The sequence below is a fragment of the Scatophagus argus genome, chromosome 10 (genome assembly GCF_020382885.2).
Source record: "Scatophagus argus isolate fScaArg1 chromosome 10, fScaArg1.pri, whole genome shotgun sequence".
In the NCBI taxonomy this organism is placed as follows: domain Eukaryota; kingdom Metazoa; phylum Chordata; class Actinopteri; family Scatophagidae; genus Scatophagus; species Scatophagus argus.
The window spans coordinates 6,499,834-6,518,564 of NC_058502.1; the positions used below are offsets into that span (position 1 = coordinate 6,499,834).

An 18,731-nucleotide genomic window follows, 5' to 3' on the forward strand; every position below is an offset into this window, starting at 1 on the left:
GCGTCATGCTTTTTTAAAAACAAAAAAAAAAATAAATGGGAAGCCCCAGTCTCACTCACACAGAGAAACGCAGCTCACCAAGGAGGAGAAGATCATGCAGTGGGAGGGGGGAGTTTGGAGTGAGGGGAGATATGGCAGTTACAGGTGGGGAATTGGTAATAATTATATCTGGCAGGGCAGAGGTGACATTTAACAAGTGTGGGGCGGGCTGCAGGGTTATGCGTAGGCTTTCTCATCATCCTACAGACGTTACCACAGTCAGATTGGTAGGCTGCGGTTTCCTGGAAATACCCCAGTATGCAAACAGTCCCTTGTATAACTGTTCATCTGCAGACGAGTGCTGTTTGATAATGTGTGAGTGTCTCGCTGATGCGGTGCAGTAAACCTTCCCATGCTGAGTCTATACAAAACAACTGTGTGAAATAAACATGTTAGTTACAGGATATGAACTGAAATGTAACGGAGGTGCACGGCCAAAATTGCCTGTTTGTTATATTAGCAAAGATCCGTGATTAAATGATGCTCACACACCCACCTGCAACACTGCAACATCCAGTAAGAAGTAATGCAAGTACAGCACTGTGTGTGCAAGAAAACATGCACTGAAAACACACATCATTTTCTGATATATATAAATATCACAATATGGAAAATAAAATAAAAAAAAATAAAACCATCAACGTGAGTTTTACTGCGATGGATTAGATTTGACTTGATTCATCTTCATTCGTCTAAAACAAAGACATCACATCAATAACCTGCTTCTTTTTAAATTGTAAAATTTTCTTGGAATCACTCATTCGACCTGAAGAGGTCAAAACTGCAGCAAAGTTCACAGTATAAAGAGCAACTTTATTGTTCTTACAACAGTCATTGTTCTTAACAAATTTGTGCTGCTTTTGACCTTTTCAGACTGTCTACCTTCTCACTCAACCTGGAAGTGGGTGAAGCTGTGAAATCCCTACTCTGCTTCTTACTAATTTGGACAACAGATTTTTTTGTCTAAAATTATCACATGATATGATTAACATTACAATAAGATCCTGCAGAACATATAAATAATTAGATTTAATTAACGCTATATTATTTACAATATTGAGCAGGATCTGAAATTAACCAAACAGAAACCTGTTTTGGTGGAGGAGTAGAGTTGAATATTCATGAACTTTAAGCATGTTTGAGTAAAAATGAATCAAAAATAAACAACTACTGTCTGTGCATTGTCTACATATCAGCCAGCAATCATACTGTATGCTGGAATAATACTGTTTGGCCCCAGAGTGTCTGTGCATCAGTTAGTTTGGGTTAATTTCCATTGACTGCACCACGTGAGCAACAATATAAACCAAAATAATAAAGACTCTAGAAAACAGCGCCTCAGCATTAGATAATAATGTTGGATGCTGTGGTGCAAATTCCTTAAAGCTACTGTAATCACTATTTTTATATTAACAATGGATCCCTCTGTGTAATGTAAAAAGTGTGCATCATAGGGACAAACCCACAGAGAGCTAACACCCACCTCCACAGGTGGCCTCAGCTCTGTGGAGCGTTTTAGCATCGTTTAGCTCCTGGCCCACTACTTTACGGTTTTAGTTGTCACTGCATCATCTCGTTCCTGCTGCTTCCAAATGCAGCAGGTGACTGAAAAAGTAAAAAAAGTTAACTGTCGAAAAAGCTTGATAACAAACAACAACAACTTGTGCAGGTAAAACTGCAAATTTTGGTGAATAAAATGACCAAAAGCCATTGATATGCAGCCAGTGTGGAGCTTCTGGGGTACCTGGAGGTCTGGAGACTGTGCCAGAATAACTGTTTTCAAAAAGGTGTTAGGGACAAGAAGAAACTCAATTCAGAGAACAACTGAACCTCCTGATTTTAAATCCTCGTGACCCAAACTCTGTGTTTAAACTGTCACAATAAACTGAAAATGTCAAATCTGGATTCCACAGTGTCTATTTATGAATGAACCCACCAAATTCTGACTCACTGTCTCCTTTGCTGAAAGCTTAGATGTCGCAAAAATCAAAAGCACAGGGACTCTCATTCAACAGGAAGTTATCTGTCACTGTGCAATAGGAAGAGGGTGTATCCATGGTTACCTTTGTCTAACCCTTTTGTAAGCAGTTGCAAACATAGATGTGAGATACACTCTTCCACCGAACAGTATGTCACACACACACACACACATACACACACAAGGCGAAAATATTTTTAAAACTCTGTCATTCAAAAACTCCCCCCAAGCCTGTGTCATTTCTCCCTGGAACTTGAGTCAGCTTCCACATTTTGATTACAGAGTGGCCACTGATGAAGAACCACAACAATCACTGCGTGCTCCATGCAGTCTGTGTACGATGAAGAATCTCATAGCTCTTAGTCTGTTCACACCTTTGCCTCAGTTTGTTTGCACTTACACCCTGCCACATTAAGACTTATTGGCTATAACACACTTTTACATAGACATAAACAGATATGAGGACATTCTAAGTTTAAGGGTTTCTGAACAGCTAAAAAAAAGTAATAATTACAAGCACATTTAATTACACACACGAACAAATCCTGAAAGTATGTTGTAGGATCTGAAACTGATTTAAAACTTTTTTTGTAAATGTGCTTTATTCTCAAATCTCACAAAGACATGCTGAACTTGAGAACCGATTCCTGACCTAAATCATAACCAGAAACAGCGGCTTGACAAAGATCGCTGACTCAATTTCATACTGAACTTCTTTCCTACTAAATTTCTTGAGAGACAGATTTTCATAAGAGTGATGACAAAGTGTATACAAATAAAAAAAAAAATCTTATTTAATAAAAACAGTAAAAGCAAATACTTACTTCATAAACAGATCAGAAACATGTCTTAACCTGCGTTACATTATATTGTCAGTCATTCTTTGTCTGTCCAAACATGTCACATAAGAGGAGTCATACTTTACTTAACACTTAAACGTGTCTTTATATCCCCTTCATTGCACTGTAATGTGTTGTACCCCGCTTACAAACGAGTACAAATGTGGCAAAATAACAACAAGCATTTATTAACGCGAAATATCCACAGTTTCACAACAAACAGACATGTCTATGATTCGAAAGTAATTCTGGGTTATCCCACAAGCAATCGCCCCCTGGATCACCTTGTAATCGGTGATACGCTCTTTGTATGCACGTCTGCGTACGCATGTGGGATTGCTCAACGGTGACTCACCTAAGACGGTAAGAGAAGCGAAAGTGACACAGAGCAAAGCACCGCACATCTGCACCCAACAACACGGACGCCAGGTGGTCTTTGAGCACGTAGCTACAGAAACGTTAACTTTTTATTATTTTTATTTTTTTATTATTATTTTTAAACATTTTTCAAGCCGTTATCTTGTCAAATCTATATAACTAATCATCTATATAAGTAATCAGCTGCACAAAAAACTGTAAGCTTAATTATGTGCATATATTCATGCCTGCCATTACGCATATTTTTACGCAATATAGCGAATTCATTTCAAAACACTTAAGCTTCATTTCCAATAAATGTATTAAATCGCAATATACCGTATTCACCACAAGGGGGCGGGCGTATAAACTACTTATTGTGACTCAAAGACTACAACTCCCATCAACCAGCTGAGTTTAGGGAAGTGGGAGCAGTTAGCCGATGGGTGCCTCGTTTTAGTATTCAAGGTACATCCTGAATGGATTCAGCTCCCGGGCGGTCAATTAGGTTGACGTTACATTGTAGGAAACGAGCACGCCGCCCACGGGGGCACGCAGGTGTATTACAACGAACACACCACCGCTGAGACTCGCTCACCGTTACGACGTGCCAGATATGGTTGTTGTTGTAGTTACTCGCCCTAGCTTAGCATATAAAGTTAGTAACATAGCATGATATAACGTCGTTTATACACCAATGAAACCGTTAGATTCAGACGAGGAGGAAGCGGAGCAGCTGAGTGCTTACCAAAAGGAGCTAAGACGTAAGTTCGTTTTGCCGAGCTAATTTTGCTAACGGCTATAAAGAGGTGCGTTCAGTGTTTGGGTAATATAAAGGGCAACTGAGATCCAGCTGGGTGCTTTTCAGGATGTAGTTTACCAAATGCCCGAGTTAGAGTTGTAGAGTTATGTCACTGAAAATACCAGGAGGAGGGAGAGATTGCGATAAGAGTGTCACTGCCACCTGCTGCTCTTTGGGCAAACTGTTTCCAGCTGACGAGCGAGCATCCTGATATAAATTATTTCCCTGGCATAACGTTTCCTTTTGTCTCATACCAACATAGCTAGTAAGAAAGTGAAGGATTGTCTTTGAGTTTTTGCACAAAGATGATGTTACAGTTGGTCCTTTCAGCAATATTTAAATGAACTGTAAGATTAATTTAGGTGTTAAGACGTATGTCTCCACTATTTCAGTGTTTGGTTTCTGTGCTCCTCTCTTTCAATCCTTTAAGCTATAAAATGAGTTCTGCAAGTTCACAGAGAGCAAATAAACTGTCACGAGGTGCTGAAGTAATATACTGTATAAAACTGGTGTCTGTGTGTGTGTGCGTTGCATTCAGAGCAGGCCAACCAGAGCATACAGCAGCTGAGCAGCACTCTTGAGCAGCTGAGCCATGATGGCGAAGAGGTGGAGGCGCTCAGAGGCGGTGATGGCAGCCACAGTACCGCCATGGCCGAAGAGGACAAGGCTGCATGGAGCCAAAAGACACAGAGTGAAGCAGGTGACTCGGTGATTAGTTGTGGGGCCACCGTCTGACATGGACAGTATAGTGCACTACTTGGAGATTTCCCTGCTCATGGTCTTGTTCTTAGCTACAATGGAATATGTGTTAAAATGTGCACATGTTTGTCTCTGTGTCTTTTTGCGTCGTAGTTAATCAGCTGAAGAGCCTTCTGCTGAAGCAGTGCAAAGAAGTTCCCTCTGCTCTCTCTCCTTCAAAGAAACAGTCTCCTCCAAAGGTAGAATACTGTATGCAGCTTTACACGGCGAAATATTTAGTTGCATTAGACATAAGAAAAGTGCCTGACGCGGAGTTATCTTTCAGGCTACGGTACTTTCTCCATGCTATAAGGGGCTTCTCACTGATATTGTATCTGTTCAATGTTAGAGAGTACAGCGGGAGGGAAGGTCCAGTTTGCCTGCTTTTCAGGATTTGGTCCCGATGATTCACAACCAGTCAGAGTACATCCAACATCTGGAAGCTGAGGTCAAATTCTGCAAGGTATTTGAACAGATGAGTGTGTGTGTTTCAATATTTGCAGTCTATTTGCACATCCGTTTTGTGCCAGTTTGGATGCTTTTCTTTTCATTTCTCTGTGTGCCTGACTTCAGGAAGAGCTGCAGGGGATGAAACAGCGGATCAGAGTGGTGGTGGTGGAGAATGAGAAGTTGCATTCAGACCTCAAATCCAAAGCTGTGGATGAATCTCTCAAAGACTATGCGTTACAAAACTCCACGGTAATGTGTATGCATGTGTATTACCTTTGTAAATCGTGTGCATGATTCGTGCTTGTGATATTATGTGAAATGAATGTGATTGTAAATTTTTGGGATCCAGAGCAAGGAGGACTTGAGGAGAGCAGAGGAGTTCTTACCGCAGAAGTTAGTTATTGAATGATGTTTGGCTAACCAAGGAATAGTCAAGATGACCATCACACGAGCAAAGTGTGCTATGACATCCCCCTTCTGAGACGGTCTTAATTAAACTTATATGATATTATATGCAGGAAGAATGAGAAGTTTATGCATCTGCCTGAAAAGTAGAGATTAATTGTACGCTTTGCACTTGTTGCATAAGAGTCCAGGCTGAGGGAAGAAGCTACAGAGCGAGTGAATGGTAAATTCAATCACAGTATGTACATTTGTACCATCATAATATGCCAAATAAAGGATGAAGTGAGTGTGATTTGCAGACACTAAATTTGCCTTTATTCACGTTCTTGCACAAATTCGGTATAGTTGTAGAGATCGGTATTATCTTCAGGTAAAGTCAGTTGTTAAGTTGTTACATGCAGCGTGGATTTGCAAATTGATCTGAGGAAATGTAAACTGCACATATACAGTAGAAGTGTTTAGAGCTTAATGCTCAGGATGACACTGGCATTTTCTAAATGAATTATCATCTTGAGAAAAGTGGCTTGTCATCTATTCTGATGTCTTATTCAGGTGAATGAGAGCACAACAGCCAAAAGCCACATAGGCTCCAATACAAGCTATAATGTGCTACAGAAAGGAGAACACACCGCATGGAAAAATGAGCTGGTAAGGACGATTTGTCTGTTCTGTCCCGTCTTGCTGTTCAACTGTCCATCTCCATTCAGTTACAATGTGCACTCGCTGAAGCTTTGACAAACAACCATCAATCAAAAAGTTTTTTGTGTTCATTAGGAACAACTGAAAGTGATCTACCAGGCCCAGATTGAAAGCTTGGAGGCTCAGGTCATGTCCCTGAGGTCAGTGTACAGAGAAAATTGTTCCCTGCACGTTTTCCTTGTCTGTTTCTCCATAACTCATCTTTGGTTTCCATCTTCAGGAAAGATCTGTCGGTCAGTCAGAAGGAGTGTGAGGAGGTGAAGGTTCTTCTGAGACAAAGGGAGAAACAGGTTGCAGATGTGCTGAGGGCTGAGGGAGCCCCCCGTGTGTCAGGATTGTGTCTGAAGTGTGCACAACACGAGGCTGTATTGGCTGGGACTCACACAAATCTGCATGTCCAGGCTATTGACAGACTCACAAAGTCAGTAGAAACACACAAATATATCGTGTGAATCAGTCACAAGTTAGCCACAATGTATCAACTCTTCATACATTAACTATTTGATTTGGCATCAATGATTTGGCATCGTCTTATCGTACATATGTTTTGTTAAAATGCTTTCATTTTGTCTCGGTTAGAGATTTTCTGATTAATTGTGTTTTCTCAAAGAGATGCAAAATTAGTTGTGTTTTTTTTGTCTGTCATTCTTTCAGGGAGCGTGATGAGTTAGTGGTGGCTCTGCGTGCTGTGCGAGCTAGTCAGCAGGAGGCGCAACAGAGGGAGTGGTCAGCCTGTCTCCAGGTCAAACAGGCCGTGGAGATGGCAGAAGAAGCAAATCTGTACAAAGCTAGGGTCAGAGAAACATGTAGACACGCCTTTTTAAAAACACTTTTGATTTTTCAAGCTCTTTTACTCACCTGAAAGCTTCATGGCAGGTTGTCTTCTTCCTACTGTGGCTGTTACCTCTGGCAAACTTTTTGTGTCTGTTTGTGTGTGTGCAGATGGAGGTACAATGTGAGCAGTTGTCCAGGGAGCTGGCACGACACAGGGAACAGCTGGAACGAGAAGCACAGGTCGTGCAGGAGAAACTGGCTGAGGCTAGAGAGGAGGGCCGAGCTGAGGCCCGCAAACATAAAGAGGAGCTGGCAACTAAAGTAAATCTCACTTTTTGTGTGTGTAGAGAACTGTTGTATAGGTGTGTAATTCCAGTCCACAGTTATGGTTGCTTTGAAACACTGAGCTATACTTGAATGCACAAACTAAAAAACCACCCATTATGTTGTAAGATGTTTGGTCACCAGTCGACTGAGTTCTTATTTTTCAATGAAATGCCCATGGAGAAACTGTGTGTATCTGTCAGGTGTCCAGCCTCTCCCAGCGTGTTGCTGAGTTAGAAGGGCAACTCGACAGAGCTCACAGAGACAAGTGCTCACTGACCAATCAGCTGGATGATACTCTCCACAAACTTACGAGCCGGGAACAAGACAATACCAAGGTACAATGTGTGCAACGTGTAAGAAAAGTCAACAACATGTATACGTTGTTACTTATCATTGTTGATTTAGGACAAGGCTGCATGGAGCCAAAAGATATAGAGTGAAGCAGGTGACTCAGTGATTAGCTGTGGCACCAACAGCTAATGCGCTGGTGCTGCTAGATGATGGCTTTAGCTTTCTGATAACAGAAGTAATGAACACTCGAGATACTCAAGAGCAGCCTGGGCTGTCTACTTGCAATGCCTTTGTAAATCCACTGGATGGCAGCAGTGGTTTACATATTTCAGTATTTAGCGTGTGGTTGTTGCAAGGGTAAATTCAACATGAGTGTGTAAGTAATGTAGGATAAATGTCAAGATGCTTAGTTAACCATGTTGTGTCGTACAGTTATGGTTATGTGTGCGTGAAAATGGTAGCAAAGCAGAGACAAAATGGAGAGTGAAGTGTAAGGCTTTGTTTAAGTATTGCATGTGCAAATGCTGGGGAAGACTTGTCTTGAAGACAAATCCATTCCAGCTCTAATTTCTGTTGAACAGTTGAGAGAAAACAAGACAGAGAGAAAACACATTTTCAGAATCACAATTTTTTGATTCCTAATACTAATATATATTATCGGTAATGAATGAAAGTAGCTGATAGTGTAGTGAGTTGATGACACAGTGTCTGGTGATTGAAAGGAAGGACCTTTCAAAATAATGGCAGGCTAAGATGATAGAAAGCAAAAATGACTGACAAACAGTGAAGTAGCAGACAGGAAGTCATACTCTTTAATCAAAGGACTGGCTGTTTTTAATCCGTAGTTGTGATCTTTAGGTGTGTGTGGATCTGCGATATCAGCTCAGCCAGGCCCAGCTGAAGAGAGAGGAGGCAGAGAGAGAGCTTCGCGAGCTCAACACCAAGACCAGCAGACAGATGGAAAAGGCTGCACAGGTACGTCAACCCACTGATTATTTAGATTACTTAAATAGCTTTTAAGTCAGCCATTGCTCGGTTTGGTCAATAATTGAATAAACAGTCTTTATTTTTTGAGAAAGCTCTACTGATGTCTAAAATGCGAAATCAGGAACCCAGCAAATACTTATTTCCAAATTTATCCAAAATCTTCTGTATGAGGATAATTTATCCAGACTGTAAATAATGACTTAATGTGCTGTGTAATAGAAAGAAATCCTGGTTGCACTTTTAAGTGACTCAGGACTTAATTAAATAGAATAGCTCACAGAATATATACATCACACTGATATTTCAAAATACTGTTTTAGATCCTCAGATCAATTCATTGTCCCACTCAACCTTTGCATGAGGTTGTAATCATCCTCTAATGTTTTGTTTGCTTGAGGGCATAAGGTGGGTTGTTGTGGAAGATTTACTCACCTCCTCTCCCCTACTCTCCTTCCATCTCTGCGGGACAGGAAGTGGAAAGGCTGAGCTCAGAGCTGGTTGGCTGTCGGCATCATCTGGAGGCGGTCCAAAAGGATGGGAGCCAATGGCAGGCCGAAGCCCTGAGCCTAGCAGAACAGCTGGCAAATGCCCAGCGCCAACTGCACCTCACCAGGTAGTACCTAATCCTATTATACATGCCACCACACTCACACACACACACACGCGCACACATACACAAACACAGTGCTCCCCTCTGCCCAGCTCCTGCCCAGCTCAGCCCAGTCCAGTCCAGTTCAGACCAGCACACCAACTGTACCGCACCAGGTAACAACTAATCCTATTACACAAACCACACACACATAAACACACGTGCGTGCCGCTGTGCCATGGTCCTGGTACCAACTGGACCTCACCAGGTCACCTCTAATCCTGTTAAGCATGCCGCAACATAATGCAGCACACACACACACACACACACAAACAAATGCACACGCACACTGACCAGTCTGAGCCACCAGGCCAGTGCCCAGCTCTGCAACAGCTCCAGCAGAGCCAGAATGGCGCCTGAGCTTTTCTTCTGTCCCTGGCATATACACACCCACCCACCCACACACACACACACACACACACAGAAATGTGTGTCTGATGGTCACTGGACAGCCTGGCCTCAGTGCCACCTGCCAGTGCCCTGCACCCGTTCTCACAACGGGCGCTACCGGCGCTGCCCATCCCTCTTACCTCCGTCCACCATCTTCTCTCTTTCAATCTATTTCTGTATCTTTCTATCCCACTTGTTTCCCTGAATCCCTGTATCACTTCCCCTGTTAATCCTTTACCAATGTATCTCACCTGTCCATACATTCATCAGTCTCTTTTTCTACCTCTACCTCTAACTCTCAACTGTTAACTGCCATCCTCTGTTCTCTGAACAAATCCTTTTCTTTTTCCCTCATCATCTTCTCTTTCACCATTCTCTCTTTCCCATTATTACTTTTTTCTCTTCTGTCCTCCTGCGTTCCTCCCTTCTCCTCTCGTTCCCACTCCCGTCATCCGCTGGCTGCTGTTCCCTTCCACACCTGCCACTGCCAGGGCCATGCCAGCCCATGCCAGCCGCCCAGGGCACTCTCTCACCCCTGCTGCCCACAGCCGAGGTGTCTGAGATGGGCACAGATGTGGCGGTGGTGCCCTGTGGTGCTGGAGGCTGCGGGATGCAAGTTTGTGTAATCTGTGTGTGTGTGTGTGTATTTATGCATGTTTATTTATGTTTATGTGTCAGTCAGCTTGGTGGTATGTGTGTGTGTGTCCACCGCAGCTCCTGGCTAGATCTGTGTTTAAGTGTGTCTGTCAGCTGGCCAGGGCTAATACACTGGCCGCATGGCGGGTTGTCGTGTGTTTAAGGGATGAGACAAGGAGTGTGTGTGCGTGTGTATATTTTGCAGCCAGCTGTGGAGAATGGCATGCATATTAATACGGCAACATGATGACTTTGACCTGTACTAGAGGAGCCACTGGACTAAACCATTTTACTGCCGTGTGTGTGGGTGTATGTGCATGAGAGAGTTTATGGTTTTATCTGTCCACAGATGCATACTAGATGTTTGACAGCTGTTGACTTGGCTGAGCATGTAACCATTCAAATTCAATTTTAGTCATTAGGAGTGAAAGCTTCTTCTGATACTGATATAATGTGGATATTTCTGTTGCTGTAGTAAGACATGCTCACATCCGGTATGACACAAAGTCAGATTTAGAGATAGACAGGGGTCACATGTAACCATTATAAGAACTATAAATTCGCACAGTGACAAAACAAAGGTCAGAATGAAGTTAAATGTTATGTGCGGTACATGAACAGCTTCTTAAACCTGCGTGTCTGTGTGTCTTTTCAGCGTATACCATCAGTGCTTGTTATCAAACTCTGTTATGACTGAACTACAAAATAGCACAAATTAAATTTAGCCCAAACGCAAAGTGAATTATCACATTTGACAATCTGGTGCACTTAATTAATGTCACTTCTATGTTCTGTTATAGTGTTTCTGTAATCTGTAGTGGAAGCCACATAAGATATTCATAAAGGATGATTCGGGACTTGGGATGATCTCTTTGAAGAGTTTGAGTCATTAGTGATTTGCTAGGATATCAATAAAAATATTTTGAGTATAAATGTCATTGTACAATTGGGATTCCACTGACATTGGTTGACTGTTTTTAATTATCAGAACATCAATATCAAAATCATCCCCTAGACCCAGCACTGTGTTGATGGATTTATTTGCATTTAGTATCAGTTAAAAAAAAGATGAAGACTGGTTTATCAGTCGGGATATGCTCCAGATGAGCTAGTTTGTCTGGAGTGATGTCTGAGGACTTGTGAGGACAAAAGTTTTTGAAGCTCTTCCCAACAGTCATATTCAATGGCCTAATGCTGTAGAGGGAAGCGAGGCACAATAATAATTCAAATATGGGGATGACTGCACACACTTTTGGACTTTCTTTCATAACTGAGTAAAAACAGTGAACATGAGAGAGAAGTTCAAAAGCAGAATAACTTCTCAGCTCCACACACACGGCCGGGTGCTGGCTTTATTGGAAGTTTCAGTAATTGTTTATTGTATATTTAAGACACTGTCTTAAATATACGGATGAAGGTTTTCCTCTAAGAAAACAGGGAAACGGGAAGTTTTTGGAGCAGCTTAGAGAGCAAGCGTCAAACATAGATGCACCCTCAAGTACACACTTATTGAGATTTGTTCACAGCTTTTGTCCTACCTCAGGCTGTCAAAATGTCCTTTATCTTGTCCTTTTTTAGTTTTTCCTTTTTCCCCCTCACTTGTCATGTTCTCTTTTGCTTTTTTCTTCTCATTCTATTCCAAACAAAACGATCAAACCCCTCCCCCTCGTTACCTCTGTCTCTCTCTCTCTCTCTCTTTCTCTTTCTGTTTATCCGTGAACCTTCTGGGGTTATGCAGAACTGTAGTTCATTCGTAGTCGTGCCTCTGTTTGCCCTCTCTTGTTGTTCGCTACAGAGCCATGCGTGAGTCTTTGTGGCTGTAGTGGGCTGGTTTGTATAACTGTGTTTATGTGTGTTGGTGGAGAGGAAGAGTGTGAGATTCACAGAAGCAAGGCTGGAAGGCATTTGTATGACCAGCCTTGGAAAGCAGCTCTTTGATTCTCTCTGTGCAACTTGCTCGCTCCCGTCTTTCATTCTGTCCTCCTCTTGTGGCCCAAATGATCACAGCCCGCCTTCAAACAGGGGGACATGAAGCACAGACAGCCTCTGTTTGATTTCTGATAGCCCTACCTTCCTTTCTGATTAACACATACGTATGCACACACGTTCACACACAGACACACACATTTGTTTGTACAACAGCATGCCTGCAAATGTGCACACTGATACACACATCAGTCGAATCCACATGCCTATACACACAGACACAAATGGACACACTCACACACACAGATGCATGCACGCATCCGGGGGTCCCATGGCGGCTGGTGCGCTGCGCTGTGCTCCAGGATTGGATCATCAGCCAGCTGTGAGTTGGACAGCCCAGGATCTGTCCTAATCCTCGCCACTCTGTTCACATCGCCTCACACACACACACACACACACTCTCTAGTCCCGGCCCCAGCCCAGCAGAGGGCTTTACTAAGTTTGTTTTGTTTGTTTGCTCCTGTCTTTCTTCACTTTCTTTCTTTTCTTCTCTCCTTGTCTCCATCTAGCCTCTTCTTTCCCCGTGTTGTGGGATCACAGATCCCAAAGGCCACAGTGAAAACTGCCCAGCATAACTTCTGTTTCAGCACATGCCAGATAGACATGCATGGGTAGATATGTGTGTTTGCATGTGTTAGTGTAGCCATGGTTAGTCGAGACCTGTGTGCCTGCTTTGTGGTTTGGATGAGAGGAAAGTCTGCGAGGCTCAAATCTTCCACCAGTTCTGCTATCCGCATGAAATCAAGCATTCATGTTCATGAGGGTGCTTGCTTAGAGCTGTAGATGGACAGGGAGTTTACAATACTTATGAGTGTGTAAGTTTACTTTCTGTCTCTTTCTTACAGAGAAGTTGTGACACTGGATTCTTGGGACAGAAAATGTTCAAACATGACTGTTCATAATCTGATCTGTGAGTGTATATGATGAACACTGTCAGCACACAGTTGAAAATAGGAGCGGAGCTTTCAGTTAAATAATCTATTGGCAGTGAATTGGGACAGCATTGCTGGACAGACCCACTATGACAGAACTTGCGATGAGTGTCAACTGTGAATGTCTGGCTCAGGTCCTAACTGCAACTTCCACATCTGGAAAACAAAAATAATCCTGCATCTTCATCATCAGAAGGTCATGAGTGCCTGTAGTGGCAGCAATCGAAGAACTGGTTGTTGGAGGAAATCAGATGTAGAAGACCTTTTGGGCCTCTATTAGCCCACAGGAATGAAGCCTCCGTGGCCTTTGAAGCAAATCGTCAGATGTGTGAAGGCCATGGGAGCAGACTTTCTGTTGGCCTCGAATCATGAGATGACTCAGTCAAGGCACGAGTCTTCTCAGCAAAGAGGGCAACTGCTGATCTTTACTGGGGATACTTTTAAGTGGTGAAACATTTTGAGGAATCTGCATGGTGGAGATCACTGATGTAGTATTTAAAATGAAAGAAACCAGTTGCAGCAGTACAGGCATGTGATGAAGACGTCTCCCTGTGGATGCATCCAGGGCTTGTTCTGGTGGAGGGTTTTGTGCCTCACCTGTTCTGGAAATGCCTTGAGATCTTTAGTTCTGTACTATTTAAGCGAACAGAACAGGATGGACAGGCCCATTATGCTAGACACTGTTTCATTGTATGAGTGCTGTTCAGATAGTGTTTTAAGTTGTAAATATTTTTGACTGGATTTTTCCCCTCACCCTCTTGTTGTTCAGAACACTCCTAAATACCATTTCACCCAAGTTTAGTGAAGAGAGAAGGGCCGAGGTGTCTATTACAGTGCAAACATGGGCCAACACTTTCAGAAAATCTAATGAGATGAGGAATAAAGTACATTAATCAAAACTGATAAAGAAGTGAGTGAAACAGATAGGCAAACAGGAAGGCAGAGCTATAAGGGGAGTTTGATAGCATACATGTGTTTTAAGGCCGCATTCTCCTTTCTGTGACCCTGAAATCATAAGATGGATGCTGAGAGGAAGAGAGATAAAAAGCTCCAGACCAACTGCTGTGACTCTTATACACAAGGTTCCCCAAACTCTATTAAACATGTCACGCTGCTACTCTCTCTCTCTTTCTGTATGTCTACCTAGTTCTCTCTCTTTTTTTTCTCCCCTCAGTTGTAGATCGTGATAGCAAGGTCTGGAAAGGTGGTGAACAGAACCGTGTGTGTGTGTGCGAGGGCGGAGAAGTGTAAATGAGGAAGGTGAGGCAGCAGATGCCACGTCCCGCCAGAGGCTCGCTTTGAGCAGGGAGTGAAATCTGGGCGCGACAAAACTGCTGCAAACCAACTCGGCGGGAGGCCCTTGTCCAATCACGGCCCGGAATAAAAGGGCCGGGGCGCCATGCGGGCTGCAGTCGCTCAGGAGAGGTGGGGGCCATAATGAACCTTCAAGCGCTGCCAGCAAGAACACACACACTTGAGCACAGCATCTTTCTTTCTACCTGGCATTAACGGTGCCTAACCACTGTCACTGCATACATGCGCTCACACATGTAGGCTCTACAGCGACTATGTGCATTACTTTTTGTGTGTGCGCATGCACGTGAGGCATCCTGATTTCGTGGTGTGCGTTGATTCGTCTGTGAGCACGCAATTAGACGAGTCTGTGTGCATGCCTTTGTGCGAATGTTAAGTGTTGATACCTCTGGGCTACACCTGTGTCGGTGAAGTTTGATGTGTGTGTCTCTGTGTGACAGCAGCGGGGCAGTGCCAGGTATGAGGCTTGCTGTGTATTTTTGTGTGTGTGTGCGTGTGTGTGTGTGCTTGTCTGGTCGGCAGCCATGTTGTTGGGTAGCAGATGGCACCATGGTTGGCAGGGGAGGGGCTGCTTAGCACAACTAATCAGACAGTTACGGATAGGGCAGCTGGGAGGGCCGTTGGCCAGCCGTGTGTGTGTGCGCGCGTGTGTGTGTGTACCACAGAGTGCCATGATGTTGACAGTGGTGGGCCCGTTGGCCCGGTGACGAGACCTTGCCGCGTTCTTCTCTCCTCGCTGTCGGAGTGCCCTCTCTGCCATCCTGCCTTCTCACCTCTTCTCTCTCTTACACTCTCGCTGTCTCTCTCACTCAATCTGTTGAGAGCTACTTGGTCTTTTATCTTTGTTTCAGTTTCTTTGACTCTTCATCTGCTTTTATCTTCCTGTCATACTGTACGGTCTCACCCTGCTGCATCTTTCTTTCTCTGGTCTTTAATTGTGAGTTAGTCTGTATTAATGTGATAGTAATTAAAACAGAAGGTCTGTTTTTGTCGAGATGTGCACTAAAACATGGAGATGGAAGCCATTTTAGTACAGCTTAGTTTAAGTCAGCACTAAGCCTTTGCAAGTGAGACCTTTTGAGCAGGAATGTTTTTGTCCTAACTTTCTTTTCATCTCTTCACGACCTTTCAATGTTGACATTGGCGAGAGTAGGTCAGTTGTGTGTGTGCTTGCTAAAAACATGAAGGAGAACAAAATAAAGCCACAGACTTGATGTGTTTTAATCCTTCATCCAAGCAAATACTCCTTGTTGTTGTTTCGTTGTTTCCATTCCTCTGTTTATGCTCCTAACCTTTCATTATCACTTTAACTAAGCATAAGATTTCTGAAAGCTGGGTCTTGAGCTAAACTAGCTGTGACTTTGTAGCGCATGCCACTATGTAGCTTCTCCACTTGACCTTCAGCACTAAGCTTTGTGTGCAACATCAGTGGTTTTTATCAAGTTCAAGATTCACAGATGTTTTACTCATTTCTGTTGAGTGCCAGGACCACATTTAAATTAAAGAGTTTGGTCTAGAACTGCTCTAATTGGAAAGTGTCATGAGATAACTTTTGTTGTGAATTAGCACCATATAAATAAACTGAATTGAATCGAATTGAAATTTGGCATAACTAGCTTTTTCAGTCTATTAGGATGTTAGTCTAAATCCATTTCAAGGCCAGTGCAAGCACTGACCATTCCTCACCTCTTTCTCTTCAGTCTCTATGGTACAAACTACTTTTTCCTCACGCAGGCCAGGTCGTACAAGTAAATAGCTGCTAAGAGACGAGTTTCATCTTTTTACAGCACAATCACTCTGTCCATCCATTCATCAATCCACCCGTAAGCCCCTGTAAGCATGCCTCACAATAACTTTGGAATAGAATCAACTTATGTGCACTAGAAATAGCATTATTATTAAAATGTAGATTCTATAAATTCAGCAGTGTGAAATTACACAATAAGTACCAGGATTATGAGGCAGAGCTGTAATCTGTCCATTCTGTGGGGCTGGGAATGGATAGAAGAGACAGATCGCTGACTGGGAGACCTCAGGCAAGATGGAGGCAAATCTGTCAGCTACAACTGTTGTCACCCCAGCCAAGTGTGCCCTGGGACACTGGCCTACATACACACACTACTGCTGGAGGACAGAGAATGAACAAGAGAGAGCACCAGTCCTCTGCCATCCACCTTACACTCTTTACCTCTTTCTGTGCTCATTTTTGTCTTGTCTCTCATGCCATACATGCATAAAGGCAGCACTTCAAACTGTTTATATATCTGATGGTTTTTGGAATATCATGAAATACATTCAGAAATACCAGCATGTTTGTTGAAAGAGTTTAGTGAGCAGTTAAGCATTAGTTTTATTTTAGTGGACTGCACTGCTTATGACTTCATTGTGAATGCACTGTGTATGGACCTGTGTGTGTGTGTGTGTGTGTGTCAGTCAGTCATCTGGTCAACTTTGTGCATTCAAACCCCCCTGCTGTGACGGTGGCACCATCAGTGACTCTACAGCGTGCCCACTGCCCAGTAGGCACAGCTTTCATCCAACATGACAGAATCTCCCTCTGCTCGTCCTTTCCCCTCATTTCTCTCTTTTACCTCTGTCACTCTCTTTTACCTGATTGATCTGTGCTTTTATCTTTTCATCCTCCTCATTTTTATCCTTCATATAGCTGCTCTTTGTTCTCTTTTTTTCCCTCCTCTTGTTTTTTAATCCATCCCTTTCTCTCTGTTGCCCTTTGTGGGTACAGCAGTGTCAGCCATGGTGGGGCATTGTCCCATCAGCAGATTGTATCAGGAGATGATCACAAAGACAGGTGCAAGATATAGGAGGGAGGAGGATATGACAGGTTCGAGGTAGCTGCTGAGTGGAGATATTCTAGAAGTTACAGGAAGGAGGAATTCAGGAAAGGAGGAGAGTGAAGATGAGTTAAAGAGGGCATTGTGTAGTGAGGGAAGACAGATGGGTGCTTCTGTGAACTCCTCCTCCACCTGCACTGGATGTGAGACATTGCCATTAGTTATTTAAGTAATGCTTTATTTCAGTTCAAGTCACATTGAGGCTGCAGGTGGCATCTGAAAGAAACTTCAGAGAAAGTAAATACTTGCAGTAATAGATACGATTTTTATGACTGGCAAATAAATGCATCTTAAAAGATGTATTGTGATGACAAGGATGAATGTCAGTGGTGTTTTTTATGATGACAAAGAAGTACAAAAATTAAAGGCAATCTATATAGGTTTTTATCTTTAATATTTAACACCATTTACATTTTTTAAAGAGCTGACTATACTTCAAAAGGTCTGTTGCTACATTGATACTTACAGCTTTTGTTTATGTTCATGCACATGGTGAAAATGCCAGAGCTATATTTATGCATATTGCTTGCTATGTTCCTCGTTCCAAACAAAGCACTGTGTGAACCAGGTTGAAACCGTGTTGGTGTTAAGTACAGCCTGTTAGCAAGGATATATAAGCAAAGACACAGAAGATTCAGAAAGGAGAACATGACACCGAGGCTGGGAACGGAAAGAAGGGCAGATGAGATAAGCTGTACATGAGAAGAGGGTTTAGGAGAATATGAGGGAAGTTTTAAATGTAGAGAGAAGTGGGCGGATGGCACGGGGGAGCAGGGGAGAAAAGCAGCGAGACTGGTGATGGTGTGTATATGAAGGCAGGCACCGGATGGGCACAAGCCCCCCTACAGCTCCATCTCCAGCCCTGATCCCCCCCAACCGAGTTTGAAAAAAGCCACTCTTTGTTTTGCAGCTCAATGGTCGCCTCTCTGTCACTAGGCATCTGATCTAATGGCTCAGGAGCACAGAGACAGAGAGAAGCGAGGGTGTGGGGAGGAAAGGGGAGGGTGTCGGGAGTAATGAGGAAAAGAGGTGAGCAAGTAAGAATATAATAGAGGAGTTCACTCAAGATTTCTTGGGTGGGTTAGGAGAGAGATGGCACCTTTCTGCCAGTTGCCCCCGAGCTTCTAACCGGGTGGGAGGGGTTCGAACGACATCAGGTAAGTCTCAGGTGTGAAGTGAATTCCAACACAAGTTGATTGCACTCACACCATGACAAAACACTTCATATGGTACAAACTTTTAGTCTGCACACCTTTTCTTTGATTTTTTTCTTTGTCTGAAACAAT

At 43.1% G+C, this 18,731-nt stretch overlaps 1 protein-coding gene across 5 annotated transcripts in view; it reads left to right on the forward strand.

Moving 5' to 3' along the window:
• Positions 1–3,612: 3,612 nt before the first annotated feature.
• Positions 3,613–18,731, forward strand: part of sdccag8 (SHH signaling and ciliogenesis regulator sdccag8) — a 41,841-nt gene continuing 26,722 nt past the window's right edge. Inside the window, exons 1-14 of one of the 5 annotated variants that reach the window (XM_046402455.1) lie at positions 3,613–3,977; positions 4,554–4,715; positions 4,868–4,953; positions 5,103–5,216; positions 5,327–5,452; positions 6,161–6,256; positions 6,383–6,447; positions 6,528–6,728; positions 6,962–7,100; positions 7,250–7,402; positions 7,609–7,743; positions 8,558–8,674; positions 9,157–9,299; positions 9,389–9,451. In XM_046402455.1, coding sequence (XP_046258411.1) covers positions 3,911–3,977; positions 4,554–4,715; positions 4,868–4,953; positions 5,103–5,216; positions 5,327–5,452; positions 6,161–6,256; positions 6,383–6,447; positions 6,528–6,728; positions 6,962–7,100; positions 7,250–7,402; positions 7,609–7,743; positions 8,558–8,674; positions 9,157–9,299; positions 9,389–9,451 — 1,667 coding nt within the window. In that variant the 5' untranslated portion in view covers positions 3,613–3,910. The remainder of the gene's footprint in view (positions 3,978–4,553; positions 4,716–4,867; positions 4,954–5,102; positions 5,217–5,326; positions 5,453–6,160; positions 6,257–6,382; positions 6,448–6,527; positions 6,729–6,961; positions 7,101–7,249; positions 7,403–7,608; positions 7,744–8,557; positions 8,675–9,156; positions 9,300–9,388; positions 9,452–18,731) is intronic. The other 4 variants (XM_046402459.1, XM_046402457.1, XM_046402456.1 and 1 more) reach the window with 4 other exon arrangements.